At 38.4% G+C, this 17548-nt stretch overlaps 1 protein-coding gene across 6 annotated transcripts in view; it reads left to right on the top strand.

The window, feature by feature from the left end:
- The window catches only part of MTMR2 (myotubularin related protein 2), a 110634-nt gene extending 94063 nt beyond the window's left edge, over positions 1–16571 (top strand). For 5 of the 6 annotated variants that reach the window (XM_047751974.1, XM_047751979.1, XM_047751978.1 and 2 more), the window contains 6 exons: positions 589–774; positions 3631–3837; positions 9009–9101; positions 12096–12209; positions 14291–14467; positions 15187–16571. In XM_047751974.1, the coding sequence (XP_047607930.1) occupies positions 589–774; positions 3631–3837; positions 9009–9101; positions 12096–12209; positions 14291–14467; positions 15187–15348 (939 nt within the window). In that variant the 3' untranslated portion in view covers positions 15349–16571. The remainder of the gene's footprint in view (positions 1–588; positions 775–3630; positions 3838–9008; positions 9102–12095; positions 12210–14290; positions 14468–15186) is intronic. The other variant, XM_047751976.1, reaches the window with a different exon arrangement.
- The last annotated feature ends 977 nt before the right edge of the window (positions 16572–17548 follow it).

Genomic DNA, 17548 nt, shown 5'->3' with positions numbered 1-17548 from the left:
AAAAAGAAAAAAGGAAAAAAGAACTATGATTAAATAAAGCATTCATGACATTTTTAAACAGGAAATTACCAATCCTAAATTAGGAGTTTGGAATTAACATCCACATACTACTATATATGAAATAGATAACTAACAAAGACCTGTTGTATAGCACAGGGAACTGTACTCAATATTCTGTAATAACCTGTATGGGAAAAGAATGCTAAAAGGATGAATATATGTATATAACTGATTCACTTTGCTGTACATGTGAAAGTAACACAATATTATAAATCAGCTATGCCCCAATAAGATTTAATTATAAAAATAATAAAGTTTAAGTACCTTGATATGTTATCACATTTTATCACATTTTAATAACAGCAACAAAAGGAAGTCAGGGTGAGAGTGTATAGTCTTGTTTTCAAAGAGCATGTGGTAGAGCATGGTTTTGTAGAGTTGCCACATCTTCTCATGGAGTTTTCCTGTTCAGCAGTAATGTAATCTTTGGTGCTTTTGGATGTTTTATGGCAGCGTTTCAGGGAGGTCAGCATACAATGGATGTGCATTCATTGCTGATTTCCTGTGATATTTGCTTATTTTTTCCAGGCGAAAGGTGGAGGTTATGAAAGTGAAGATGCCTATCAAAATGCAGAACTAGTTTTTCTAGATATCCATAATATTCATGTTATGAGAGAATCATTACGAAAACTTAAGGAGATTGTGTACCCCAACATTGAGGAGACCCACTGGTTGTCTAACTTGGAATCTACTCACTGGCTAGAACATATTAAGGTGACTGTATGTTACTGTTTCTTTAAACTGTTATAGAATATCCGTTTTGTCTATATTGGCTCTTAAAGTTGAAATCAAGGTGAAAGCACCTTTTTAAACAGTGAGAAAATGATAACTGCTTTGATAATTAGAAGTTACTTGTAAGTTTTGGTGCTTGAGTGATTGGTTTGTATACTGTGTGTTTGGTTCCACTGTACCTCTCTCTTTCCCATCCTATCTGAAGTCTTCCCATTCTTCAGATCATATTTCATTTCTTCCATGAAGTCCTCCCAGATTGCATTCATTTTCATTTTCTTGGAACTTTTCACTTTACCTACGTTCCCCCCCACCCCATTAATTGGATGCTACCTTGCGCTTGATTTAATTACTCTTATGTGTCAACCAACATATATTTCTAATTTATTGAGACTAGCACAGGATAGATCATATTTCTTTTTCGTCCCCTCAGGAGCTAGGGCAGGACTATATGGTGTGATTAAAGCGCCTAATAAGTAATGGCTGCATGGCTTGTGAAAACCATTCTGGTCAGGCACATGAGGTGAAATAGTTAAATGTAGGATACTGTTTGAACGCTAAATGTTTTGGAGACTACCATGTGAATACTAGTTTGCCTAATATTTTAATAAAATGTTTGAAGCACCAAATGTTATTTCAGTTAATATAGTTATAAATATTTTCAGATATGGTCTAAATTTCAGTAACATAGCTTACCAAAATATAGACTTCTATAATATATATGAATATTGTGAAATAAATGGAAAAGAGATTTTTTTCATCTTCAGAAGGAGCAGTTGTACTCACATTCAAACTTCTGAAATTCTAAGACAGAATTGAAGACTGAGTTGACATAATGAGAATTATAAACTATTTTGATGATCATTTCTCTTCTAGAAATACAGAAGCTTGAATGTATAAATATTCCAGTTAGAGAGCCCTGTCACAGTGGACTATCCATTACATTGTAGGTCTTTAAATAGAAAAGCTTAAGACTTGATTTGGAACTAACAATTGCTGCATTCTGTAGAGTCTAGATAATTTTTTAGCAGGTGCAACATTCTCTCTAAAATGCTGGCTATAATAGAAACAAGTTTCCTTAGAGATAGAAGAGGTATCGTTGTGCCTGGACCACCTTTTCTTCCCTCAGTTCCTACACCCGAAGGCTTACCCTCTCTCTTTAGATCTCTGTTCAGATATCAGACTCTCAAAGCTGCCTTTCCCAACCACTCCATACAAAGTGGCAGTTCTTGCCAGCGCTCCCTAGACCTAAGTGGTGCTTTTTCACTTATTGCCCTTTGACATTTTATGTATTTCTTTCTTTATTTGCCCTTGGCTGGCCTCACCTAAGTAGAATGTAAACTTCCTTAAACCAGCGCCTTGTTCCATTTGCTGCTCTACCTCCAGCACCTAGAGCAGCGCCTGCCACATAGGAGGGGACTCCTATCTTTCAAATAAATGAAGGCGACCACTTTGGATAACTCTTTGTTGTCAGTTTTAACTTTCCAACTGTTTTTAATCCTTTGGGTCAGTGAGGTGTCAGTTTGGATATACATTTGAATTATAGGTGAAAGTTATTTAAAATGGGATTAGAGAAGAATGCGGACCTGGCATTTTTTTTTTTTTTTTTTTGAATGCTCACAGATGACTCTGATACATGGTCAGGATTGAGATTGCTTAGGGTACCCCATTTCCAGATTGTGGCTACAGTTATTATCAAAGGGAGGTCATCATGAGATTCTCCAATTCTCATGCATCTTGTTCATTCTGATCTATATGTGTGTGATCATGCTGTTTTTTCAGTAAGATCTGGCCATTGTAGAGAAGAATGGGGCTTCATTGTTCAAGTTAAAGAAGATTATCCTTTTGTGTTTCTTTTTTGGTTACATCTAAGTATATGTCTAGTTTTAACTCAAGATCAACTTTAGAAAAGGTAAATTATTTTTGCAAAGAGCCCCTGCATATTAAAAAGAAACAACTAGAATTATTTTAGATACCAGTTAAATTAATATGATAATGTGTTGATCTGATGAGAATTCTTCATTCATACTGATACAAAAAAAAGCAGCCTACACTAAAGTTTTATACTGTTCTTGCTGTGTGCTATGTGATGTATCTAAGAACAGTGGAATAAATACTACAGAGCTATAGAATATTTTAAAATATCCAATTTTACTGCTTTCATATTTATTTTAAATATCATTGTTCATTGTTTTAAATACAGCTGGTATATTATTTTTATTTAAATGGATGATGTTGGAATATTTGGAAAATAGATCTTTCTAGAACTTAGCCCTTCTTTCTTAATCATACGCTTGATTTGTTTGGTGCCCAAAGAGATCTTTGGTTTGGATAGTCCGTTGTATAGACTAATAGGAATCTACTCTAATGAGATTTTTCTAGTTTTAAAAGCAAAATTTATATGTCTTCTGCCATTTACAAATGTCTTCTTTGGAAGGGACTGATGTTTTTTCTCCACATGTTATGGAGACAGTCATCTCTGAAAAAACTCTATTAGTAAATTTTGGAGTTCCCATTGTGGCTCAGTGGTTAGCGAATCCTACTGGGAACCATGAGGCTGCAGGTTCGATCCCTGGCCTTGCTCAGTAAGTTAAGGATCTGGTGTTACCATGACCTGTGGTGTGGGTCGCAGACGCGGCTCGGATCCTGCGTTGCTGTGGCTCTGGCGTATGCCGGCGGCTGTACCTCCGATTCGACCCCTAGCCTGGGAACCTCCATATGCCACGGGAAGTGGCCCTAGAAAAGACAAAAAAACAAAAAACAAAAAATCTCTATTAGTAAATTTGGAAGAAAGAAGCCTTTAATTTTTAAAAAATGTCATTTAAAAAATCTGGTTTGCAGCTTATTCTTGCAGGGGCTCTTAGGATCGCTGACAAAGTAGAGTCGGGCAAGACGTCTGTGGTGGTACACTGCAGCGACGGCTGGGACCGCACGGCTCAGCTGACTGCTCTGGCCATGCTCATGTTGGATGGATACTACCGAACCATCCGAGGATTCGAAGTCCTCGTGGAGAAAGAATGGCTCAGCTTTGGACATCGATTTCAGCTCGTGAGTGAAGAGCCTTGACTCTGTGTGTCACATGGGCATTTCACATAAACCATGTGATAACCATGTCTTTTATCCACTAGATATTCATCTAAAACTGACCCTTTATTCTAAAGGGGTAAACTTCTCAAGAGAACCTTTGGGCTTGTTTTGGAAAGGGCTTGGTGTCCTGCTATGGATCTGTAGTTTGGAGCCAGCGTTAGCTGTTGGTCATGTGTCTGACCCAATCTCTTCCACACATGGTGTATAGCATTTTGTGATGTCCACCTTCAAATGACAGTTGAGGTTAGCATGAATGGTTATAGACTCACAAGGCACTTCTAGCTTTCCTTGTAAATTTAAGAAAATGACCAGAATAGCTTAATTATCTTCCTAATTTAAAGTGGCCATGCAGTGTAGCACTACTCACACAGGAATAGTTTGTAAAGAAAATTAGGCTGAAACTATAAGAAATAACAGGAAAAAATAATAATTTAACTTAGAGTTGGGAATTAAATGGCTCTTCTGTTATCCTTCTTAAGGTACTAACACTGTAATGACCATATGTTTGGGCAAGTGTTGCAGTAAGTTTTATGGAAATAACAAATCTTTATGCCCTCTCTGTTTCTCAAAATTTATTTTGATGATGTTGTTGGTATCAAATCTAACAGTTAAAGGCCCCAGAGTCCAGGCGTTAATTATTGAATGTCTTTCCTGGTGTCTGCATGAGGTGATTGTTTGGTTTCTTCATTAACACCTCCAGAAATAAGCAACAAGTCCCCTCCTGAGGGCCATCCATTCTCACTTCAGAAATTCTACCTACTAGAAACTTCTTCCTCATGGGGAACTAAAACTTGCTTCCCATTTTCTTACATTCCTCTTTGGAGACAAGAACAAATATGACTGCTAATCAAAACAAAATAGCCCTTCAAATATCTGAAAGTAGCTGTCTTTCCCGTGTCATTCATTATCTTCAGTTCTTCTGGCTAACCATCCGTTTTCTTCAGTCTTGTCTCATCCTAATCCCATCACCTTCCCAGTTGTCTTCTGGATTTTGGTCATGGCTTTCTACAAGTGTGTACCAGAACTCTCATAGTTCCTAGAATAGAGGAGTGGATTATTATGTCCCTTTTAAACGAAGCTATGCTTTTGTATTTTTTTTAAATTATACTTTGGATTCATGTAGCTTTTAATTAAACATTTGGAATCAGAAAACTCGGGACCAGTTACCTAGTAGGCCTTGGTTCTCGTGCCCATCCATGCTCTCTGTTAGTTGTAATCACAGAATTTAGAGAGCGAGGAGTAGGAACATTTTTCCAAGAAAGATGAACAGGGTGAGCACATGTTCAGCCTGGGAGTGAGTGTGGCTAGAGTAGAATTGAGAGGGGGGTGGGTTTAGGAAGCCGTGGAGAGGGGAGGTAGGATTATCAGATGTTTGAAGCCACTGCGAGTGTGATTCCTAGATGGGCTAAAAGACTTTCTGAAGCATGTTTGCCCAGATGCTGTGTCTAGTGTTAAGTGTTAGAATCCAGCAGCACCCAGAGGGTACCGGCAGTATTGATGAATAACTTGAAAGAAATAGACATTGAAAGGTAGCCTGTTTTTTTGAACTTGAACTGAAAATGAAATTGGTCATCTGGAGTGTCTATTCAGATGGCTCACAAAAAGAAGGATGTTTTTAGTCAGCCCGAACTGCACATCTTCATATGAATGTAACCACAGTCATAAACGTTTCAGGATGATTGAAGTTGCAGTGGATTCCTAAATTCCTAACTTTGGTTATCTACTCCATGTTTTACCCCTAGTAGTTGTGTAAAAGCAGAATTTGGCAGTTTAAGAACATCTGTACAAGAGGGTGTGCTCACATGTTAATATGGGGTAATGATTCTCTAACGTTTTGATTTCTCAGTGACTCCAAAGAACTTTGTTCATAACTATTAGTATTCACCATGTTAGAAATTAAATTGAAAAATTTAAATATTATTTTTATTTTTACAGCTTCACCTATGGCGTATGGAAGGTTCCAGGCTAAGGGTTGAATCAGAGCTACAGCCACAGGCCTATGCTATAGCCACAGCAACACTGGATCCAAACTGCATCTGTGACCTACGCCCCAACTCTTGGTAATGCCAGATCCTTAACCTGCTCAGTGAGGCCAAGGAACAAACCCTAAATCTCACAGAGGCTACATTGGGTTCTTAACCCACTGAGCCAAACAGGAACTCCCTAAAAATTTAATTATTTAAAGAAATAAAAAAATCTACTTGTCTTAGTCCATTTGGGCTACTATGTTTTTCAGTTTTGATGGCTGGAAGTCCAAGTTTAGAGTGCCAGCCAGCATGGTAGGGTTCTCGTGAAGGCCCTCTTCTGGGTTGTCGACTGCCAGCTTTTCACTGTGTTCTTGAATGGTGGAAGGAGGGTAGGGAACCCTGCGGGTGTCTTTGGAAGAAAGACTAATCTTACTCATGAGGGTTCCATGCTCCTGACCTAGGTAGCACCTACTCCCATCGCCCTCGGCATTAGGATTTCACCATGTGATTTGGGGGGGGACACGAACATGCAGAACATGGTACTATTGCAGATTAATGGAAGTAACATTTTAAAGAAAAATAGTGTTTTCCAAAACAAAAGAGTGGCATTCTTTTTTATTTTTTGCCAATTTCCTTAATATCTGGCTTAACAGAAGAAAACTGAATTTTGTATCTACTTCTGTATGCACTCTGTTATAATATCTTCTTTTAGTTGAAAGAAGTGAAAATCTGACCACACAGAGATATATAGGTTGAAAAACAGAGTATTTTAATTAAAAAAATATATTATATTGGAGTTCCTGTCGTGGCTCAGTGGTTAACGAATCCGACTAGGAACCATGAGGTTGTGGGTTCCATTCCTGGCCTTGCTCAGTGGGTTGAGGATTCGAGAGCCTGTGGTGTAGGTTGCAGACGCAGCTTGGATGCTGCATCACTGTGGCTCTGGTGTAGGCTGGTGGCTACAGCTCCGATTCGACCCCTAGCCTGGGAACCTCCATATGCTGTGGGAAACGGCCCTAGAAACAGCAAAAAGACAAAAAAAAAAGTATTGATTTATGAAGAGTATTTTAATTTATTTCTGGGAATCTTAGATATTTGATGTTTTGCTAAAATGTATTTGCCATTCTGATGAATCGTAGTTTTTTAAAGGTTAATTGTAATGTGAAATTTAAAACTAAATGAGTTTTTCAGTGCTTATTCTATTAAATCCCATTGGTCCATCTTACACTTTGAATAGTGCAAGGTGGATCTTCTCCCCCATGCTTAATTGTAACATCAGTGTGATGGTTATTTGGGGAATACTGGCTGATTGAGGTATACACTCTTGCATTGCTAATGCATTTCATTACATAATATCATAAAATTACATTTGTTGGTATCACTACTGATTTTATTGGAAAAGTCTTAAAGTATTATCAGATTCAGTTGCGGCAGATAGTGTCTTCCCCCAAATCTAATTTGCTCTCAAAAGCTTGAGTTTTATCACTGATAAAAAGTACTGTCCATTGTTTTCTTTGAAGTGACACATTCACATTTTTGTATTTTCAAAAAAATGCCTGCAAGATATTCAAGTCTTAATAATCATAGTTCACATGTCAGTTGTTCTTTCAAGTCATCATGATGGTCAATGAAAAATTAGTGTTTCCTGTCATTCTCAGTAGGTCTGCAGTGGAAGCACATTGTATTTCCCATTTTGTTACATAGGATATTAAAAAATGATATACTCAGGAGTTCCTGTTGTGGTGCAGCAGAAATGAATCCAACTAGTGACCATGAGGTTGTGGGTTCTATCCCTGGCCTTGTGCAGTGGGTTATGGATCTGGCATTGCCGTGAGCTGTGGTATAGGTTGCAGACTTGACTTGGATCCTGCATTGCTGTGGCTGTGGTGTAGGCCAGCAACTATAGCTCAAATTTGACCCCTAGCCTGGGAACTTCCATATATTGCATGTGTGGCCCTAAAAAGCAAAAAAGAAAAAAGAAAAGAAAAAATATGTATTTTAATAAAGGGGGAGATATAATACAGTTAATATTTTTTTACTGTCTCGTCAAGGAAACTGGCTTAAGAGAAATTGGCTCTTTTTTTTCCTTTCATTTAACTGCAAGTGTGTGGCAGGGCAGAATATAGTAACTACTAGTGTAGATTAATTCCAGTGCCTTGATTCCTGATTCCTCCTAAGGTACCAAAAGTTTCACCTGTATCATTTCTGCACCATTGGTGCAAATGTCAGTGCATCGAAAAAGGCAAAGAATGTCTTAGTAACATTGCAAAAATGGTTTTGAATTCACAGGCCTCTCACCCTGGTGGAAGTCTACCGTGGACTATACTTTTTTTTTTTGGTCTTTTTAGGGCCGAAGCTGAGGCATATGGAAGTTCCCAGGCTAGGGGTCTAATCAGAACTGTGGCTGCCAGCCTACGCCACAGCCACAGCAATGCTGGATTCTGAGCTGCATCTGCGACCTACACCACAGCTCACGGATCCTTAACCCACTGAGCAAGGCCAGGGATCTAACCCGAATCCTCATGGATACTAGTTGGGTTCATTACCCCTGAGCCACAACAGGAACCCCTGGGCCACACTTTTAGAATCACTGTTTAGGGCACAGTCTATCTCAGTCATCTGGGGCAAAGGTCTTCAGAAAAGAAAAAAACAAAACAAAACGAAACTGGGGAAGTGGGCAGATGTCAATCATTTTTTGAGTGTTCAAAGTTATATGTTCTGTAATTCTTTTTGAAAGAGACAGACTGGAGCTCAGATGCAATAGGTCCCCTTCATGCTCTGGCCTAGGCATTAAAGAAGGGTGCTTCCTGAGGCTAGTGTACAAGTGACTGTTAGCAATCAGGGCAAATTCTATCTCCCGGACAAAAATCTGGGGTCTGAGGTCTGACTGCTCCTCTCTTCTGTTATCAGCCTTTTAGGATCTGAGTTTCATTTATTAAACAGAGTTGTAATTCCTGTTACAAGCAGCCCATATCATGAAATAATACAGTTTACACATCAAAACATGAATAGATGGATAGGATTATGGTGATTTCTGTTTTCCTTGCAGAGCTCTTTTGAAAAGATTTCCTGAATTTTTACTTTTCTTAGAAAGTAAAATTATTTCCATTAAAAAAATGAAAAGTCCCACAAAGCTTATGTAATATTTCACTCTCTTTGTTTCAGAGACTTGGCCATGGAGATAAGAACCATGCAGATGCGGACAGATCGCCTGTTTTTCTTCAGTTTATTGACTGTGTCTGGCAAATGACGAGACAGGTAATTTATCTGGAATATTCATTCCTACATTCTCTTTTAAGCTGTCCAGTCAGAGCTGGATTTGGTCACTGATTATCCTATATTTTGTTCTTGTAAATGTTTTTTAGGTACCAGAACTATAAAACCTGTTGTCTATCACATTGTGAATTAGGTTAAATGGTATTATTTGGAGGTGGTATTAAACACTTAACAGTTTGATTCCATTAGCATTTCAGTGAGTGGCATTGATGATAACCCCCGAGAGGATTCCTCCTTTGTTTTGGACAAGTAGTATTAAATAATGGTATTGTGGAGTTCCTGTTATAGCTCAGTGGTAATGAACCTGACTAGTATTCACAAGGATGCAGGTTCGATCCCTGGCCTTGCTCAGCGGGTTAAGGATCCGGCATTGCTGTGAGCTGTGGTGTAGGTTGCAGACGTGGCTCAGATCCCCTGTTGTTGTGGCTCTGGAGTAGGCCGGCAACTGTAGCTCCAATTTGACCTCTAGCCTGGGAACTTCTGTATGATGCAGCTGCGGCTCTATAAAGCAAAAAGCAAAAAAAAAAAATTTTTTTTCAGAAAAATAATCTCAGAACCCCAAAGCTGGATATACTCCTTGATATATCAGTTAATTATTTAGACCTCAAATAATTGAGAGCCTGGTTGGTTTTTTGAGGTAGTATATATCAGCTATACAAATCCTTGCTATTTCTTTTCTTTTCTTTTTTTGTTAGTATTTGTCCAAAAACAATAGGACCTACTTTTGATCATTAATATACTCAATTTCTTTTTCCTTTTTCGGTCTTTTTTTTTTTTTTTTTCCTTTTTCTGGGGCCGCTCCCGAGGCATGTGGAGGTTCCCAGGCTAGGGGTCGAATCGGAGCTGTAGCTGCCGGCCTACACCAGAGCCACAGCAACGTGGGATCCGAGCTGTTTCTGTGACCTACACCACAGCTCACGGCAACACCAGATCCTTAACCCACTGAGCGAGGCCAGGGATCAAACCCGCAACCTCATGGTTCCTAGTCGGACTGGTTAACCACTGAGCCACGACGGGAACTCCAACATACTCAATTTTTAACTAACACTTGACTGTTGGCAAAAATTAAACATATCATAATAGGACTACAGAAGGCATCATTGATGGTTCAGTGTACTACTTTTGAGAATACCTTGAAGGGAGCAACGTGTGAAACAAAATTGATCACATTTACCAATTGTTTGCATAGAGGGATACATGACAGATACATTTCTTCCTTAGTAATTATGTTAACTTTTTATATGCTGTATATCTAAAAGCAGTTTAATTTTGAACTTAAGTTATTAATGGAATGTCAGTTTAATCTTGTTTCATTGATTGAACTTAAAATACACTATAGCTGTGAATCTTTATTTTAAATATCTACTTTTATATTTTTCTGTATAGCATTTTCTTCCTGAGCATTCAATGTGTTAGACAATCATAATGTTTGCTGGCAGTCATCCGTTTTTAAAATAATTGAATGTCTGTGCAGAATCTTCAATAGCACATTTTTCAGAATGGGACCAATTAGGTTGTGATTAGCCAGAGTCTCCCTCTCCTCCTGCCCTCATCCCCATCCCATCACTCCTGGGATCAGGGAGCAGTTGAGAAAGGGCCCTTCAGATTTCACACATGTAAGGAGAGCAAAATATTCCTCCTATGCTCAGGATTTTAAAAGCAGTAGCAGCAGTTAATGCTCTATTTAAATAATGCTCTAAAATACTGCTATTTTAGTTTTGTTGTGAGGAAAGACCACTGATTAAGCCATCTTTTGCTAACGGAGCTAATAGTTTTGCCAAGAAAATGAAAGCGTAATCATAGGCTTAGCTTCTTTGGATCACTATGTAATGAGTCAGGGTGCATTCAGAGCTGGCTAATAAAGAAGGCTGTTAAAGAGTGTGTAACAATACAGAAGATGGGATTTATCTGTAAATGAATGAATGGGATTTGACAGAGTTTCTTATAATTAATTGGCTTTTTGTTGGCATGTGCTTTAATCACCTGCTTAATTCGCTTCACAGCCACAAAAATTGTTCAAGAATAAATTGTTTAAGAAGGTGAATTGTTTGAGAAGATAATTCACCATATTACTCTGCTTCTAAATTTAGGAAACTTCAAGGCAAAGTGGTTTTCACCCCTGTCCCCTTTGCGTAGAGTTTATGCTGTTTTCCTTCACTGCTTGGGCAGGGATTGTTCTAAGAAGAATTTGGCACCAATACTTGTTTCCCAAATCCGTAATCCGAATATTCATGGAGGTCCTTTTCACAGTCCTATAATCGGTATAGAATTTTTCCAACAATTCTTGAACTATTAGTTGGATAGGAAGGATTATACTAAATCCTTTACCTTCCTGGGATCTGTAGTTTGTCTTTGATGAATCTCCCCCACAAGTTGTGTTGTTGTATAAGAGTAAGACATCTAGTCAAGCCCTTGCTCTGGGTTTAAGAGAAAGTGAATTTTCTTCTTGTTAGAAAGAGGCTGCCAAGGTACTGGATTATCAGATGTTCTGGTTTGAGTGTATGTCCCTTGAAAGGATAAATAAGTTGGCTTTTAAGTGATCTGCACATGTACCTGGGATGTTTATTTTTGTGCCTTGCTGACATTTTTCTAGAGACATTGGCATTTTTTTTGTAATCCCTAAAAAACAACTATAATATTGAAATGTGGTCATTTTTGGCAGAGAAAGACAAGCCAGAATGTAGCCCAGGTTGAGGATTAACAGATATAAAAGGACCCAGGAACATAAAGTCAGACTGTTCCTCTTGCTGGGCAAGAAAAGGAGCTATTAAGAGAAATTATCTCAGAAAAATTATAAAGATCAGTTTTTTAAACAGAAGAACAAGCAGATAATGTCTTAATGGTTTAGAAGTATAGTTTTGAGGATTGTTTAGCCTCATTTTAAGCAGTATTACAAAGGCTCTACCAATATACCTGGAAGAATATGCTTTAGAGATGGCCTGTTAATTTTGTGTGTTTGTGGTGTTTAATTTGCAGTTTCCCACAGCATTTGAATTCAATGAGTATTTTCTCGTTACCATTTTGGACCACCTGTATAGCTGTTTATTTGGAACATTCCTCTGCAACAGTGAACAGCAGAGAGGAAAAGAGGTAAAACATGAACCACAACCGTCCCACCTCTACCCCCTATAATGTGCTTTCCTACTAGAGCACATCCTGTGATGCGAGTCAACTGAACCCTAACAGAACCATTGTTCTTTGGATGATTTCTTTTTATTTTACATGCTGTAATATGCTTACTTCTTTCTATACATCGGAACCTGCTCTATGTATTTTTTTTTTTTTGGCTTTTTTTTTTAGGGCCCCACCCCTGGCATATGTAAGTTCCCAGGCTAGGGGTTGAATCAGAGTTGCGGCTGCCAGGCCTATGCCAGAGCCACAGCCACGCTGAATCCAAGCTGCATCTGTGACCTACGCCACAGCTCTCAGCAGCACTGGATCCTTAACGCACTGAGCGAGGCCAGGGATTGAACCCTCATCCTCATGGATCCTGGTCGGGTTGTTAATCACTGAGCCACGAAGGGATCGCCCCTCCTGTTTTAAAATTCCTCTGTCATAAGGCGGAACATTCCAACTGGCTGTCAGTTGAGTCTATGGGTAGGAAGTAGTGTCCACTGAAGAGAACTGAGGTGTGTGGAGTGTTAGGAGCACCAGTGTTACCTCTTATTCCTTGCAGGGTGGAAGGCCATCAAAGCAGGTACAGAAAAGTATAATTAACCAACAAATACACATTTGACTGAAAGGACAGTTCAAATTCCCAAATACATTCTGTGTACATATGGGGCATTTTTTTTTTTCAATTGTAAAGTAATACTGTAAAATGCTCAAATACTGAAAAAAGATTGTGTAGCAAGTTAAAATTTATTAACTTCCCACTTCCCCAGAGATACCACTTTTAGGTGGTTGGTATTATTTAGAAGATACTGTGTAATAAGGATTACATTTCAGGTTTTACTTCTTTTTCAAAGTGTATCTATCCTGTGTATGAAATTCTGAATTATCTTGATTAGTGTCTCCCTCTGCATACATTTTCATTCTAAAAAAAATGTGGTTATAAAATAGTTTCTTCACACTTTTCTGTAAAGCCCAGTGGTCATGAGTGCTTGCTCTGGAGCCAGGCTGCGTGGGTTCAGATCTTGAATTTTTCACTGTGACTTTGGGAAAGTTAATTTCAGCTTCTGTAAAGTAGGGGTAATAGTACTTACTTAAGGACTTAATAAGATTACTATTCTGACAAATAAAACATTTAAAACACTACAGTAACTGCCATGTAGTGCTTCCTAGACTGTAAGCTCCTTGAAGACAGATGCTGAATTTTATAGTTCACCGTTATATCTTCCATATCCAGCATGCAGTAAATATTTCTGTTCATAGTTGATACTTAAGAATTTATTGCGTGTTAGCCGATTAAGAATGACTTTCAAACATATTTTTCATTTTTTAAGAGCCTCAATAGGGTTTATTATTTCTTTAAAAAAAATTTTAAGCTAATCTATAATTTGCATTCCATAAAATCCACTCTTTTAGTGGGTTTTAGCATATCTAGAGTTCTATAGCCATCACCAATATTAGTTTCAGAACGTTGAAAAGAAACCCTGTACAAATTAGTAGTTACTCCTCCTCTTCTCCTCTCAGACCCTGGCAAACTAATCTCTTGATTTGCCTCTTCTGGACATTTCATATAAATGGAATCATTCAAGATATGGTCTTTGTATTTAGCTTCTTTCAATTAGAATAATGTTTTCAAGGTTCAGTTGTAGTATGTAACAATATTTCATTCCTTTTTATGCCTGAATAATAGTCCATTGTATTAATATATATATTGCATTTTATCTTTTTCATTTGATGGACTTTTGAGTTTTTTCCTACTTTTTGGCTATTGTGAATGATGCTACTTTGAACACTTGTATACAAGGTTTTGTGTGCATGTGTTTTCACCTCTCCTGGGGATATACCTAAGAGTGGAATTGCTGGTATGGTAACTCTGTGTTAATTTTGAGGGACCGCATTGTTTCCCACTATCCCCTGATTTTAATCTAAATGGGGCTATCACCTTTATCGAAGTTCTCCCTCTAAAAAAGATTTTGAAGATCACAGTGTGCCTCTTTACAGATTTCATCTAAAGCAGAAGTATATAACGGGGAATTTTAACCTATTATTCTTTCTTCTAGAATCTTCCCAAAAGGACTGTGTCACTGTGGTCTTACATAAATAGCCAGCTGGAGGACTTCACTAATCCTCTGTATGGGAGCTATTCCAATCACGTCCTTTATCCAGTAGCCAGCATGCGCCACCTAGAGCTCTGGGTGGGATATTACGTGAGGTGGAATCCACGGATGAAGCCACAGGTATATGCCCTGCAATATAGTGAGAGTTTTCATCCATGCAGTTTTCTGAGTTAATTTGTCTCCTTTAAAGCAACTAGAAGAATTACTTCTGCACATTTAAAACTTTCAATTTTTCATGTTAACAGTTATAATAGTATGGTAGAAAAAGTGCTACATAGGGATAGGATAACCAGTATACTTAGTTTTTATCATGACTTCCTTGTGTATATGGCCTTGGAAAAATCACTTATGTTTTGTCTTTCCTTCCCTCCTGTATAAATGAGGGTGCTGGACTAGATACCTTCTAGAGGTCTTGTTTTAATAGGTTGTTGAAAATAGCTTTAGGAAGGTTGAATGCATAATCTAATTCTGGTCCACATTTTAAAATGTTAAATTTACTGCTTAGAACTGTTTAAAAGTTAAAAATCTGCAACTCAAATTACAGGAAGTCTTTTGAGTATTGGCTTTTGGATTATGTTGTTTCTTAGTAGTTTGTTGTAGTTGACTAAGCACCAGTTACTAAGGTATTCAGTGGAAATACTTGGGGGCACTAGGAAAGTCGCTGAATGAGAGCAGTGGTGTCAGTAGACTCCCTGAAGTTCATGTGCCGGAAAGGTGGGTTTGGTCCCCACAGCCAGAATCACACATTGCAGCATTTAGGGAGGGAACTATACACCAGAGTGAGTTGGGTTTGTTTAGGATTGCTTATTGATTAATTTTGTGGTGCTTTGCTCTTATAGGAGCCTATTCACAGCAGATATAAAGAACTTCTTGCTAAACGAGCAGAGCTTCAGAAGAAAGTAGAGGAACTACAGAGAGAGATTTCCAACCGCTCCACCTCATCCTCAGAGCGAGCCAGCTCTCCCGCACAGTGTGTGCCCCCTGTACAAACTGTTGTGTGAGGGGACACTAGGTGGGGCCATCAGTCATTGCCTTGAAATCCGCATTACAATGGCAGCTTTATGAGTAGAAAGTCTTCTGAATATCGAACCCATCTGTGAGAGAAATCCAGTCACTTTATTTATTTTCAGTCTCTCTAGGATGAGTTTAGAACTGTAGCAGTGCAGGTGGCTTAAGTGAAATAACCCCACATGTAATTACATGATTATGACACTAATCTTATAAGTCACACAGAGAATATTGTAATGCATCAGTCTTGGATCCACAGTGGGAACAAGTTTCTGATTTTGAAAGGAAAATGCTGTCTCAGACATTTTAGTGTTTGGTGAAATCAAAACACAAACCACTTCAGAAGCACACTTCTTGATGGAAGAGCACTCATTGCACGGTGGGAAGAGCATCCGTCTTCAAACCACACTGATACTGAAATTCTGTGGCGTTGCACACATTAGGCCTCGGTGTCAGGATCAAAATCGCTTATGTTCCTTTCTTCATCATGGTGTTTTCTTTTTAATAGTGATTTACTTTGATCACCATTCAAAACCCACACTCTTCATAGATAATAGGGCAAAGTCTTGAGAATATAATGGTGTAGTAGTAGTTGGAAATTAATTGCCGTCATTATTTACGTACTTAAGATATATTCGATAGCTGTTCCAAAATGATGCCTTGGGAGGAGGATGGAGGAGAAAGTGGTAGCCGTCCAGGATTTCAAAGAATTCCATATCCTCAGATTAGTTTCCATTTGCACAATTACTAGAAATGTCATGAAACATAATTTAAAAACTCATTACCTACCCTACTTTACATTTTTGTGTGTTTGAATCCAGAGAAGTTAATTGGTGAATTTTGAGACAGTATTTAAAAGTTTAGTGGGATTGAATTTTTTGCTGAAGTCCTTATAAAATAGCATATGGTGAGAAGTACTGTGCTCAAATTTCACATAAAATATTTTACTACTATTTCCTTTGCAAATTCTGTAATTCTGCTGAATGATTAAGTCTACCAAAGAACTTACTGCATGTAGAAATGTATTAAAGTGCCAGTAAAGGAATCCTGCTTCACTTTTTGCCTGCTACAGTAAGAGTTCAGCGCTGGTATAAACACTTGACTCCCTGACGTCTGTTTTACTCTGTTTAAGAGCCATATGTTATGTACTGTAACACAAAGGAGCTTCTTGTCCCCTGGGTCTTTAATTAAAAGAAAACTTCAGCTGACTTTTAAACATTGTCCTTGTTCTAAGTTGTTTGTCTTAAGTTTCTTTTGCAGAAATGTTATTCGGAAATTTTTTGAAGAAACGAATGTTTCAGAGCGCCCATTCCCAGTGAAATGTTCAGTTTGAACCCACACATCAAACAATATTCAAAAATACAGTATTTTTTCACTTGTTAACTCACTAGTCTGAACTTCAGCCCTGCTCTTGGTCTTGCAATGAGTAACTCTAATTTGTTAGTATATCCAATATTAGCAAAATTGGTACCAAAATGATTTGGTCATGTGTATGAAACTTGTTGTAAGACAGTGGATAACAACAGTACTTAAGTGGCCAGTCTATCAGTATTAAAGCTAGGTTTTCTATTCCAGGTATTTTCCAATCCATTTCTTCCTGTCCATTTTACCATTTCTCTTACTTAAGCTTTTATCATCTTGGTCTGATACTACATAAAAGAATGTAAATGAAGAGGTTCAAGAATTTAAAATGTCCAGGAGTTCCCGTCATGGCTCAGTGGTTAACGAATCTGACTAGGAACCACGAGGTTGCGGATTCGATCCCTGGCCTTGCTTAGTGGGTTAAGGATCCGGCGTTGCCATGAGCTGTGGTGTAGGTCACAGACAGAGCTCGGATCCCGAGTTGCTGTGGCTCTGGCGTAGGCCGGTGGCTACAGCTCCGATTTGACCCCTAGCCTGGGAACCTCCATGTGCCGAGGGAGCGGCCCAAGAAATGGCGAAAAGACAAAAAAAAAAAAAAAATTAAAAAGTCCAGTCTTAATACCCTCCCAAGCACTTTCAATTCCATTCAGAACAGTCTTAATTCCATTCAGAATCTAAATTCCATTCAGAACAATCTAAGTGCAAATCTGTCATTTCTCGTTTCAGAATCTCCAGAAGGTAAGGTTTTCTCTTACCTTCTGCAGGAGTCTCCAAAGTGGAGGGCCTTTCAGATCCTTTAGGGATGATGTCAGCATCATGGCGGCACGGGTG

The sequence above is a fragment of the Phacochoerus africanus genome, chromosome 11 (genome assembly GCF_016906955.1).
Source record: "Phacochoerus africanus isolate WHEZ1 chromosome 11, ROS_Pafr_v1, whole genome shotgun sequence".
NCBI classification, from domain to species: domain Eukaryota; kingdom Metazoa; phylum Chordata; class Mammalia; order Artiodactyla; family Suidae; genus Phacochoerus; species Phacochoerus africanus.
Note: the sequence above shows the minus strand (reverse complement) of the source record. Positions and strands in the feature narration are given on the sequence as shown.